General features: G+C 29.8%; 1 protein-coding gene across 2 annotated transcripts; it reads right to left on the bottom strand.

Annotated features, from left to right (window-relative positions):
- Positions 1–3,062: 3,062 nt before the first annotated feature.
- LOC146923561 (7-deoxyloganetin glucosyltransferase-like) lies at positions 3,063–5,065 on the bottom strand. 2 transcript variants are annotated; one of them, XM_085708718.1, is made up of 2 exons: positions 4,467–5,065; positions 3,063–4,179 (listed from the first exon to the last, which is right to left on the bottom strand). In XM_085708718.1, the coding sequence occupies exons 1-2, from the start codon at positions 4,987–4,989 to the stop codon at positions 3,242–3,244; spliced, it is 1,461 nt and encodes a 486-aa protein (XP_085564844.1). In that variant the 5' UTR covers positions 4,990–5,065; the 3' UTR covers positions 3,063–3,241. The 2 variants fall into 2 exon arrangements, with proteins under 2 accessions (XP_085564844.1, XP_085564845.1); XM_085708719.1 differs by having other exon boundaries at positions 3,063–4,125; positions 4,467–5,064.
- Positions 5,066–12,591: the final 7,526 nt, after the last annotated feature.

The raw sequence follows: 12,591 nt of genomic DNA, 5'->3' as shown, positions 1-12,591 counted from the left end.
CTTCCTTGCGTTTATTTTTAAAATTTCTTAGGGACAAGTATAAATAAATCTTCTTTCAAAAAAGAAAGTATAAATAAATCTTGGTTTGTATATAACTAAAAAAAGGGAAATGTTAACTTGTGCGCACAAGTTAATGATTCAAAATAGAAATATTTTATTGTAATTAATGCATTTGACTTTAACTTTTTTACTTTTCAATAATTGAATGCACAAAATTTAAGAAAATGTTTCCATTTTTGGGTTGCTTAACATGTGCCCTAAGGGCACAAGTTAACATGACCCCTAAAAAAAAACTTGGTTTCTATCGTATTTCCGAATTCATCCTTCTATCGAATACTTCATTTTGTTAGAGCAACTTTAGTGCATGATGCCCTATGCCCAAATTTCACAGTAAATTTCCTTGTTGAATGTTTTCTTTTCTCGACTCCTCTACTCTCGTCTTGCTTGATTTTCTTTTGTACCTTTGATGAAACATGTCAATCATTTTTTTTTCTTGTGGTGTCCTTGTTTGTTTCGTAAAATAAAAGAAACAAGGATTAGTCCTATAAAGTAAGCCATCTCACGAGAAAATAAGATTAAATTGTTGAACGATAATTGTCTCCATCCAATAATGTTGTAGATAGTTTGAGTTGAATCTGATTCGCTCATCTGATAATATAAGAGATCAGTAAAATTAATGAAACGAAACAATAAAAATAGTTTCAACTTAATTGAAAAAAATACAAATCGACGACAATTACATTTGTTTTCATTAATCCTTGTTCCTCTCATGTAGAAGCAAATGAAAATGGAAGATAATCTATATTGCGAAATGTCACTTCTTCCCAATGTTCTCATTGAATCAAAATTATGGACTTGAATTGAACACCTATAATAGCCTGTATTGATATTCCACATGACTTGAGTACGTCTAAATTATTTTATAAATTTTTAATAATATTTTCCAATATTATGAAAAAGGAGTTATTTAGTTTGTGGTAAATTTACACAAATTCTATTATCACATTTGTCGATACTTTGTAAAGTAATCTATTAGTAAAACATATTGATGAGAAACTAAAAGGCAAAATAAGATTTACTTGTTAAGTACAAGCATTTGAAATACTTGTTGTTGTGAAGAGTACACATCTATCGTTTTAATTTAGTTATTCTCTATCAAGCCTCAAAATACCCATCTTTTCTATAAATTTAAAATTTCTTTTAATTTATTTTTAATAAATTATACTTTCAACTTGATCCCATAAAACTTAATTCCTGATTTAGTCCCTAATAACAATAGTACACTTATTTAATATTTTTTCTAGCTGCTTCCCATTAGCATGCCTATAACATTAATGAACTCAGAAGAAACCAAGCCATAGTTGACAAATCTTGTAAGAAAAGTAAGAAAAACATAAAGTAGAATTTCTTTCATCCAATAGGAAATGAAGGAGCTATCCATTGAGCACACACACATATGGACTAGAAACTGTTAAGTTGGCAAATGTCTCATTGTATTATTACTCAAAGTACTTGGCAGATATATAGCCATATTACAAACTTGTGTTACAAGTAACACCTTATTTCACTCCTTACAAACACTCCTCTAATCTGAATTTTCTCAAGAAACTGCATATTAAAGGAAACTAATAGAAACAGACAAACTAAACAGGCAAATACACAAAAACAACTAACAATCTAGCTTATCAAATTCACAAACTCCAAGCTCAGCTCTCAACTTGCAGAAACTTTCCAACTTCAGAGGCTTAGTGAATATGTCTGCAGTTTGATTTTCAGTGTTGCAATGCACCAGCTCAACAATTCCATCCTTTGTAGGATCGCTCAAGAAGTGGTACCTGACATCAATATGTTTGCATCTTCCATGCATAATTGGATTTGTAGAGAGCTTAATGGATGAGCTATTATCACAATAGAGATCATAGTGCACTCTTCCTATTTATTTTATAATAGTCTATTGGCTATTATTTTCCAAGCTTGAATCAGTCAGACATTGGACATCACAAAAATATTAGTCCCTTTCAACAAGGGCTCAAGATTATCTCCAAAGTCACAATTGCACAAAAGCCAAATTCACTTTTATTGTGCACAGAATAATGGATATGTTGTCTTTATCAACACTGCCTTCCACAAGGGCTTTGTGTCCTCTAATTTTTTTACTAGTCTTTGTTCATGCATGTATTATATTTTATCATGTCTATAAAGTATAAGCTCAATGGTAAGAGTTTAAGCTTGTAACTCCAAGGGACAAAGTTCAAATCCCTTTAATATTGGTGGTAAAATGGTCATTGTTGTAACTTTAAATAATAAACCCTTTATTTTGACCAATAGGAATGTTAAAATATTTCTTGAAATCTCATGTTGAATTTTTTTTTTCTTTCTTATTGGTTTGATTATAATTAGTGTCCCCATGCACTAGGCACAGCTGTTTGTTGTTTTCTTTTGTAGCTTGCGCGAGGCAAAGGGTATAGCAAAAGGCACCGGTGTGCGTCAAGACCTATAGATAAGCAGTTTTTGCATCAGTTTTCCACTACTACATATGTGGCATTTTTCAACATTGTAAAGTGTTACAAATAAGACTCTTGAGGGTTACTAAAACAGTTTAGTAACATGGACTATACCTAACATTTGTCAAATGTTACAAGATCTAAATAGTAACATTTGTTTTTGATTTAGTTACAATTTTCAAGTGTTACTAAATCTCATATATGTTGTAGAGTTCAGGGTAAAAAAGTGGGAATTCTAAGATAACAAAATAGGGAAATTTTAGGGTTAAAAGTTGAGATCTATATATAGATAAGCATTTTTTGCACCAGTCCGGAGTTAGGGGACATTGATGATTCCGCACAATTTGCATTTGCAACATCAGTGAATGTTTTTGAATGTTCATATAGGAAAGAACCTTTGAATTCTTCAAATGCTTTCAAATCAATCTATGCAACAAGAAGCTGACAATGTAGTGCAGAGAAATTTTAGAAAAGAGCTAAAAAAGCATATAAATTTAATATTATTATGATTTTGAAGTATTGTCTTACTTTGATCCAGGTGAATTCAATCAATCAAAATTTGAAGGGGAAAATAAAGGTATGTGATCTTTATTTATGAAGAATGAACTTGATGAACAGGAATACATCATTACAATGTTTCTGACTAAATTGTTGATGTTCATAATTAAGAACATAGAAAGACCTAAAATATGAATTATTTGTTCCTAACAAAACTGCATATATTGTATAAAAGTGACTTAAGCTTGATTTTGTTTAAGCAACACCTCCTTAATCACTTTCTCCAAGTTCATGTATGAACAACCTCCAGGTCTCGTGTCCACCTCCGCCTTCTTCTTCAGCTCCATGGCCTTTTGCCTCATCTTCTTTCCTTTCTCTCCCACCATCAATTCGTTGACTAGTTTCTCCACCTCCTCCCTCTTTACATTCGTATCGATTTCATTTCCAATCTCCCATTCATTGCAAATATATCTGCAGTTTGCCGGCTGATCCGAAAAAAATGGCCAACATAACATTGGAACTCCAGCACATATACTTTCAGTGGTTGAGTTCCATCCGCAATGAGTCAAGAATCCACCGACTGAAGGGTGATTCAATACTTTCTCTTGTGGACACCAACTTGCTATTAGTCCTCTATCTGAAATTTCTTTCAAAAAGTCAGATGAGAAAACAACCGAGCCACCAATGACAAGATCAGGCCTAATGATCCACAAAAAGGGTTTCTTGCTGTTGGCCAAACCCCAAGCAAACTCTAAGAGCTTCTCTCGAGACATAACAGTGATGCTGCCAAAATTTACATAAACAACAGATCTTGGTTCTTTTGATTCAAGCCATTCAAGACATTTAGTATCTTCTTTCCAAAGATTAGAGTCTAAAGATGTCAAGTGATTTTGTGGACTTTGATTTACAAAAGAAGCTAATGGACCGATGGTGTATAGAGATGGAAACATAGAATAGAAAGCAGTCATAACATCACTCTCAAGTTCATTAGAAGTATTGAATACAATACCAGAGGCTCTTTGACATTTATCTGCCACTTCAGTGCCAAATCTTATCATCAAGTCATTAGGATTTTTTGTCTTTATTAACCTAGGAAGATCCTTCAATCTGAAGTTTTTCAAACCTGGGATCCAGTCAATTTTTGTCTCCAAATATTCATTTGTTAGATCACTCTCATCTGCATGTCATAATTGCCAAAATCAATAGCTTAAAGTCATATGTATAAATATATATATCATGGTTTAAAATCATGTTTGCAATAATAATTTTGGTTGTGCTATCATACTGATATCGCATATAATCCCAATCAAATGTGGCTGATGCAACCTCAGTTGCGATTATAGAGACATCGCAACGTTTATGTTCGGCCCATATTGTGACCGCAAACCGTTTTTAAAAACCATAACATACACACAAAAACACACACAAATCTCTTAAGAAGAAAAAGGGAACACAAATGATTACCTTTGAATGGTAGTTGACTATTCTGATACATTTTAGGACTGAGCAAACAAGCCAGGAAGTAAGATGCACTACATGGGGCAAAAAGAACAATTGGGAGGGGAAGTTCTTCAGCAGCATCTACTGTAAATGGCATGTAGCAATCAGAAACTAAGCAAGTGACTGGGGGGATAAGACCAGCAGTGGCAGATTCATGAAGTTTAGCAAGAAGTTCATCAAAGAAGCGGCGAAAGTTCGTTATGATTGATTCACCAAGAGAGTGTAGGTCTTGACTAACATCACCATCACCATCCTTTGGAGTTAAACCATCTGGTATAGTCTCAAAGGTAAAGTCAGCGAAACCATCAAAGGCATTTTCACCTCTTGATTTGAGCAAGCGTTTGTGATTGTATTCAGTGTTAACAAAGGTTATGTGAAAGCCTCTAAGGTGAAGTAATTTTGCTAGTTTCAACAATGCATTGATATGGCCTTGAACTGGAAATGGAGTTAACACTGCATGTGGCTTTTTCTCTTCAAAGTTACTCATCTTTGATATTTTTCTTATGTAAGAAAACTAAGAAAAACAACTGAGGTGAAAAATCTATAAGGCCTCTATAACATGGAGTAAGTTATGTTACATATCTATTATCTATTATATAGTATAAAAAAGTTCTTAAGAATGGAAAAAAATCATGTTTCTTTTTGAATCATTCAATTATTGTCTAATTCATATTTATTTAATTTTTAGTATTTTAATAATTGAGAAGATAATAATATTTTTTCTTAATGTTGACCTTCCGATTTTTAGAGAAAATGGGTTTTGATAATCTGGAGTTTGGTCGTGAGGTAAGTATAGTCTTACCAAGAATTGAGAAAAGAATAAAATAATTTTTTGAAGAAGAGAATAAAATAATATATAATAACATGAATCTAATTGAAAAATGAGGAGATTGAAACTGCGAGAAAATTATTATGGAAAAAAAATTATGTGTTAGTAAAATAAGTGAACCAAAACTTTATTATTTATTTTTTGAAGAAAAACTTTATTTAAATTCTGTTTTTTATTAAAAAAAATTGTGATCATATGAATTTATCATTAATCAATTAATCATTAATCAATTGAAAATCGGATTTTCTAATTAAGATAATCCATATTTGATGATTTTTTCTATACATCAAACTAACTTTATAAAATTTTCCCCTTATGTTTATTATTTTATTCCAGTAAAGAAAAAAAGAGAAGGCCATATTTGACAATATATCTTCTAAAGCTCCCTCAAAAAAAAAATCTTCTAAAGCAAATATAGTTAATACCAGTCATTTTAAATCAAATCATAATTAATAAAAATCAAATCAAATATAGTCAAAAAAATAAGTAACAATGAAATATAAATCCCTTTCAAAAAACAGTCAAGTATACTTTTAGTTAAAAAAAATCAAATATACTTAATACAATAAATCAAATATACGTCCTTTAAAAAACAATCAAATATACTTTTATTTGTCAAAAAATCAAATATACTTTTATTTGTTAAAAAAATCAAATATACTTTTAATAAAAAAAATAGAGTAACAATCAAATATATGTCCTTTCAGAAAACAATCAAATATACTTTTAGTAAAAAAATCAAATATACTTAATACAATAAAAATCCGATTTGGACTTGTCAAAGAAAAAAATCCAACATGTGCAACAAATTGACACGGTGAACAGAAAGGAGACCACTTTCTGTGGTGGGGAGTGAGTTTACATACACCCAATGGTGTTCAGACGGGTACAGATTTGCCTGTCTATTCTTTTTATAGTGTTAATTAAGGGTGTTTTGTGTGTTTTCAATCGGTTTTAAGGTTAAAAGTCATTCAAACCATAAAATAAAAGAGCATCCAGTTTGGTTTGGTTTGATTGACTTTTAAAATAAAATTTGAACTAATTAAATCAAACTAATATGGTTTGAATTATATTGGTTGGTGCGGTTTTTTTCGAGACAATACAATTTTTCTTTCCAACATTAGAATTGAGTTAAAAAGCTATTACGCAACATATTTCCAATAATGTTTTCGACAATGTTTTCAATATCATCCAACATTACAATTTTATTTTTGCAAAACAATATAGACGAAATTTAAAATGTTGTTGAATGAAACAATTGACCAGAATTTTAATTAGAGACTTTGGTTTATTTATGTTGTTGAATAATGTTGTTTTTATTCTATTTTAAATAATATATAGATATATGCTCAAGATCTTCAACATGCCGAAGATCTTCATCATGCTGTCAAAAATCTCTCCCCTTAACTTTACGCTAAAGATAAGAATTTCAAATAATTGATAGATATATTCTGATGATCTTCATCATGCTGTCAAATATCTCTCTGCTAAACTTTACGCTAAAGATGTTTATTTAAACACATAGATAGATTTTTTTTTGAAGATCTTCATCATGATTAAACACATTCTTGTGTTGTTCGGATTATAAAATCCGAAAATATTTAGACAAGTTCGGATTATATGATCCGAAAACTCTCAGTTTATTTTGGACGGTGGCGTTTCACCAAAGGTTTGGACGGTTTGTGGTGTGTTTAATGTATTTTTGGACGGTTGTGCTTTGGAAAACGCTTCCTTTGACTATAGTTATGATCTAGGATTTGTTTAAGGCTATAAATAGACTTGCATCTTCAACAAATTTTTCACTCTTACTTCACCTCTTTTCTTACTTTTTCTTAAACATTTTTTAGTTTTTTTGTGAGTGTCATTGCTAATCGTTCATAGAATCCCTACAATTACTTAGCAGCTTATGCAGGGATTCTACGATGGTCAGCAAAGACCTTTGACATTAAATATAACACAGAATTTACGGTTTGTAATATTTCTGAAAATTTTAACAATATAGTTCAAATTATATATAATCCGAACCAGAGGTATTTTTGTTATTTTTACGGGCGCGTGAGAATAACATATGGTAAGAAAAAAAATACTCTTTTGTTTTTGACAAAAAAATCCATAGTGGTTGTTGTGTTCTTTTTTACCGTATGTTATCATTTTTGTTTTATTATGTTGTATGTTTTCTTTTTTGATTCTATGATTTTTTTTTTTTTGTGTTATGATTGATCCTTGTTTTATTTTTTATTTTTTATTTTTTTTATCTTGATGATGTGAGGCTAATCTTGCATTGTATCTTCCTTTGAACAACACGGGTCTTAGACTAGTTTTATGATATGCCATTAAGAGAAATGTCTTGATACAAACCGCGATAACACCTTCTTCTTTCTTTCTCCAACCTTTATGATATATATACTTAAATAAGTAATACGTTATAAATCCTTTGTATCTAATTCAGCTAATGACACAAACTTCTCTTCACAAAAAGAAAAAAAAAACTTTACTTATAACAGTTAAGAAGGGTGTATGATTTACTTCTATCATGTCACTAGCTCTAACTAAAACAAGTAAAAAGGGTTCCTAATAACATTTTATTTTCTAACTAAAATAAGTCATTTTCTTGATCAGCAATAATATCAAATGTTTCATTATGTAGTATACAAGTGCAGTTGGCACCTAATGTACATCAGAAGCAAGTATTCGACAAATGGAAAATTCGCAAAGAGATGCTTTTGCTTCTTTCTTCTTGATGCATGATGTAAGAAGTAATGCATTTCCTATATAGCCATGCAATGGTCCCCTCGATTACACATGCACCCTTTTTTATTTTAAATTGTTGTTGCAGTTACCTTGAAGATCTGTATAACATGGAAAACGAGTAAAAATGCGACTGATGCAAGATATTGACCATAAGAAGATAGCATAATATGATACACATAAATTCATTACTTTTTACGTGAAAACTACAAAATCAAGACAATGAATTATTGTCCGAATGGTGAACCGAAATGATAGTTAACCTTGTACAGTTGTAACTACATTTATGTTATTTTTCATGTGAGAATTCTTTGACCAATTTCAAGGGCATAAACATTGACCGTGGTTCACCCCTTGAAGGTTCCGTTGGAGGATTTTTACCTTGGAACATCTAAGAAGCTTTCTCTTTCGCGAATTTTATTATACTAGAGCTTAAAGAATTCAAATGATGTTGAATTTACGAAGAGTCTATAAAAACACTTGTGGACAGGGGCGGTTTCACCGCCAGGCGACCCGGGAGTCGCCCGGGCTCAATCAATTTTTTTTGCATACTAGGCCCAACAAAAAAGCCCATTAACACAATTCAAAAAAAAAAATTGGGCAAATTCTTTAAGTTCACAAACAATGTAACAAGCGCGCGCTTACACAGGAAAATAAAGGAACAAGTCGCTCTCTCACTCTCCCGTTCTCAAGATATCGCTCTCTGCCTCTCTGTTTGTCTCTTTCTTCTTCAATAGCTATGGTTGATGTCGATGATCTCTTCTCTGATTGCTAATCTCTTCTTATTCACTCTAAAGGTAATCTCTTCTTCTCCTTCCTTCCTTGTTTATTTGTTTTAGGGTTTTAGAAAAATTGATTATTTGTGATTTTGTAATTGAAAAATTTATTAATGGTAGATAAATTGGTGTTAATGGTTGATGAATTGGGGTTAATGAACTGATTAATTGAAAAATTGTGATTTTGTAAAAACTGGTGTTAAAAAATGTTGGCATCTCTTTACTTATACTCTGTTTTAATGTCTGGCTTTTCAAAAGTCCTATATTTTGATAATTTTTGTTTATTTGTAGAGTGTTCTTCCTTGCATTTATTTTTAAAATTTCTTAGCGACAAAGTATAAATAAATCTTGGTTTGAATGTAACAAAAAAAAAAAAAAACTTGGTTTGTATTGTATTTCCGAATTCCTCCTTCTATCGAATGCTTCGTTTAGTTAGAGCAACTTTAGTGCATGATGCACTATGCCCAAATTTCATAGTAAATTTCCCCGTTGAATGTTTTCTTTTCTCCTCTCCTCTACTCTCGTCTTGCTTGATTTTCCTTTGTACCTTTGATGAAATATGTCAATCATTTTTTTTCTTGTGGTTTATTTGCATGGGTTTGCATGCACCTAAAACAATATAGTTCATATTCATTGATTAACCAAAATGTTGTGTTTGCTATCCTATGAAATTTCCTTTTTTTATGAGAAGTTTATGATTAATTTGTTGAACAAGGTTAAGCTGCCACTAATAAGTGATAAGTGAATGACATGTGGTTTCCTTGTTTGTTTCCTAAAATAAAAGAAGCAAGGATTAGTCCTATAAAGTAAGCCATCTTCAGAGAAACTAAGATTAAATTGTTGAACGATAATTGTCTCCATTCAATAACGATAGTTTGAGTTGAAGATGATTCGCTCATCTGATAATATAGGAGATCAATAAAATTAATGAATCGAAAAAACAGAAATAGTTTTCAATTTAATTAAAAAAAAATACAAATCGACGACAAAGACTTACATTTATTTTGATTAATCCTTGTTCCTCTCATGTAGAAGCAAATGAAAATGGAAGATAATCTATATTGCGAAATGTCACTTCTTCCCAATGTTCTTATTGAATCAAAATTATGGACTTGAATCGAATACCTATAATAGCCTATATTGATATTCCACATGACTTGAGTACGTCTAAATTATTTTATAAATTTTTAATAATATTTTCCAATATTATGAAAAAGGAGTTATTTAGTTTGTGGTAAATTTACACAAATTCTATTATCACATTTGTCAATACTTTGTAAAGTAATCTATTAGTAAAACATATTGATGAGAAACTAAAAGGCAAAATAAGATTTACTTGTTAAGTACAAGCATTTGAAATACTTTTTTTTTTTTTGAAGGAAGCATTTGAAATACTTGTTGTTGTGAAGAGTACACATCTATCGTTTTAATTTAGTTATTCTCTATCAAGCCTCAAAATGCCCATCTTTTCAATAAATTTAAAATTTCTTTTAATTTTTTTTTATATATTTTAACTTTGAATATATCTTATAATTTCTTGTATATACATTTCAAATTTTTTTTTTTATTTTTAATAAATCTAAAAAGTGATTTTCCGCTTACACCGGTGATCGGTGGAAGTATATTATAATATGATCCTTCATTTACAAATCAGCAAGCTTGTATAGCTAAATTGAGACAATCGTAGAGTATTTTATTAGCTTTGCAATTGTAGTTGCTTACAATAGTGTAAAATTTACCCATCTTTTCTGTAAAACATCTAGTACTTGTAATATGATCAAAAGAATCATCAATTATCAATTATATGGATTGAAGATGAAAACATTTGTTTTCTATGACACTTTATTCACTGTCATGCAGATCACTTTCAAAGAAATCGTATTCATTACTTTCAAAAATTTCTCCTATTGTTTATATGGTTAATTGACAAAATTGACTATATTTTTTATCATTTATTGTTTATAGGATTAGTTGTTCAAATTGATTATGTAATGTATACGAAATCTAAGCAAAATGTTTATTATTATTATTATTATTATTATTATTATTATTATTATTATTATTATTATTATTATTATTATTATTATTATTATTATTATTATTATTTTACAGATTTTACCACGTGATTTGAGATTCTTCCTATTTTTGTCCTCATGTTTTTCTTGTAGACATAAAGTTCAGACAAATGACCTACATGTTGAATTTTTTTCATGATTTTTTGCAGGTATTTTTAGGATGTTAAAATACGACTTTCCACATAAAATTAGAATTTTTCAACAAAAGTTGGATTAATTATGAATTTTTAAAACGACAAAAACTCAAAAATCAAAATAACGGAAATCTCGACGTACAAATCAAATTTTGAGTTGATTCTTTGTAAATACATCAATAAAATACATAGAGAGCATCTGCAAATTTAGTTTCATAACATTCCTTAGATGCTTAGATTGATTTTTCAACAAAACCATGGAAAATTGAAATTATATTCCGAGTAAGCATATATTTACAAAGCAAATTCCGTTCCATAATTTTTGTAGCATGTTTATAAAATTGTTAAAACCTCCACCAAAAAAAATTGAAATTTTTAAACAATGGACAAATTAATTATGAATTTTTGTCTACACAAACAAACATGTGTAATAACCCTGTGTCACCAATGTGCTTGTGAATACAATAAACTAGGTAGATTTATACTGGTTGTCGCAAAAGGGACGTGATGAGAACAATTGACCCCATTCTCACTCATATGCATTGCTAGACAACTGCTGCCTGATCAAAACTAAAAATGTATTATATGATCATGTTTAATTTTACAAGGTTTACCATAATTTTAATTTCTTAAAAAAATATCAAATAGGAGATCGATCCACTAGCATTTTCATATTGCACATATAGATAAAAAGAAAATGAAAGGAGAACAAATACAGCTTACAATTTTAATTTTTTTGACAAATGAAGTAAGATAGCTCTTTGTGTTGAACAAAAAGCAAACAATTATTTTTCTCTTATTATTTGACCTTCAAACAATTTTTATATGGGCACAAACCTAAATCAAATTTATTTGAACACGCACAAATATAAAAGATTAAAAAAAATTATTTAGTCACATCATTTAAATCTATTCTCTTTGAGTTTTTTTCATTTATAAATGCGTGTCCAAATAAAATTAATTTAAGGTTTCTCCACCCTAATATAACACTGGTGGGCCATCTGTCCTCATACCCAATTTTTGGCCTTTTCCTTAGCTAGCAAAGGACCTTACTTCCCTCATCCATCAATATATATCATCGTTGATAAGTCAGTTTCCTTTGATTCTTATATATATAGCTAAATTAAATTTTGGTCCTTTGCTAATTATAAGTTTTGCTTTGGTCCCTGAAGTTTTTTATTTCATATTAGTTCCTTAAATTACAAATACTTATTTATTAATTTTGTTACGTCTGCAACAACTTAACCTAATTTTTTCCCGCTCATTTGCTTTATTAGGTTTGCAATTATTTAACCTAACAAATTCCATATAAAAAAATGCATTGCACACCAATTTCATTCCTATCCCCTTGTTTTTTTTTTGAAGAAAATATTTTCTACCGTATCAATGATCAAGTATGATCCTTCTATTTTGTACTTTTTTTTTTTGGTCAAAAATTTTATACTTTTTTTTTGGATTTTTTTTAATTTCATGCCTTTTTATTTTTGACATCCTTATTTATTAATTTTGTTATGTCTGCAGCAACTT

The sequence above is a fragment of the Medicago sativa genome, chromosome 5 (assembly GCF_051527215.1).
Source record: "Medicago sativa cultivar Bolivia chromosome 5, Bolivia_mono, whole genome shotgun sequence".
NCBI lineage: Eukaryota > Viridiplantae > Streptophyta > Magnoliopsida > Fabales > Fabaceae > Medicago > Medicago sativa.
This window is presented reverse-complemented; position numbering and strand designations above follow the sequence as displayed.

What these genes read in the sequence shown, in the direction of transcription:
- LOC146923561 (XM_085708718.1), bottom strand. Translation starts at nt 4,989, where the DNA reads ATGAGTAACTTTGAAGAGAAAAAGCCACATGCAGTGTTAACTCCATTT. An exon ending in TAGTCAACTACCATTCAAAG is followed by an intron (nt 4,180 to 4,466) that starts GTAATCATTTGT and finishes TATGACATGCAG; the next exon opens with ATGAGAGTGATCTAACAAAT.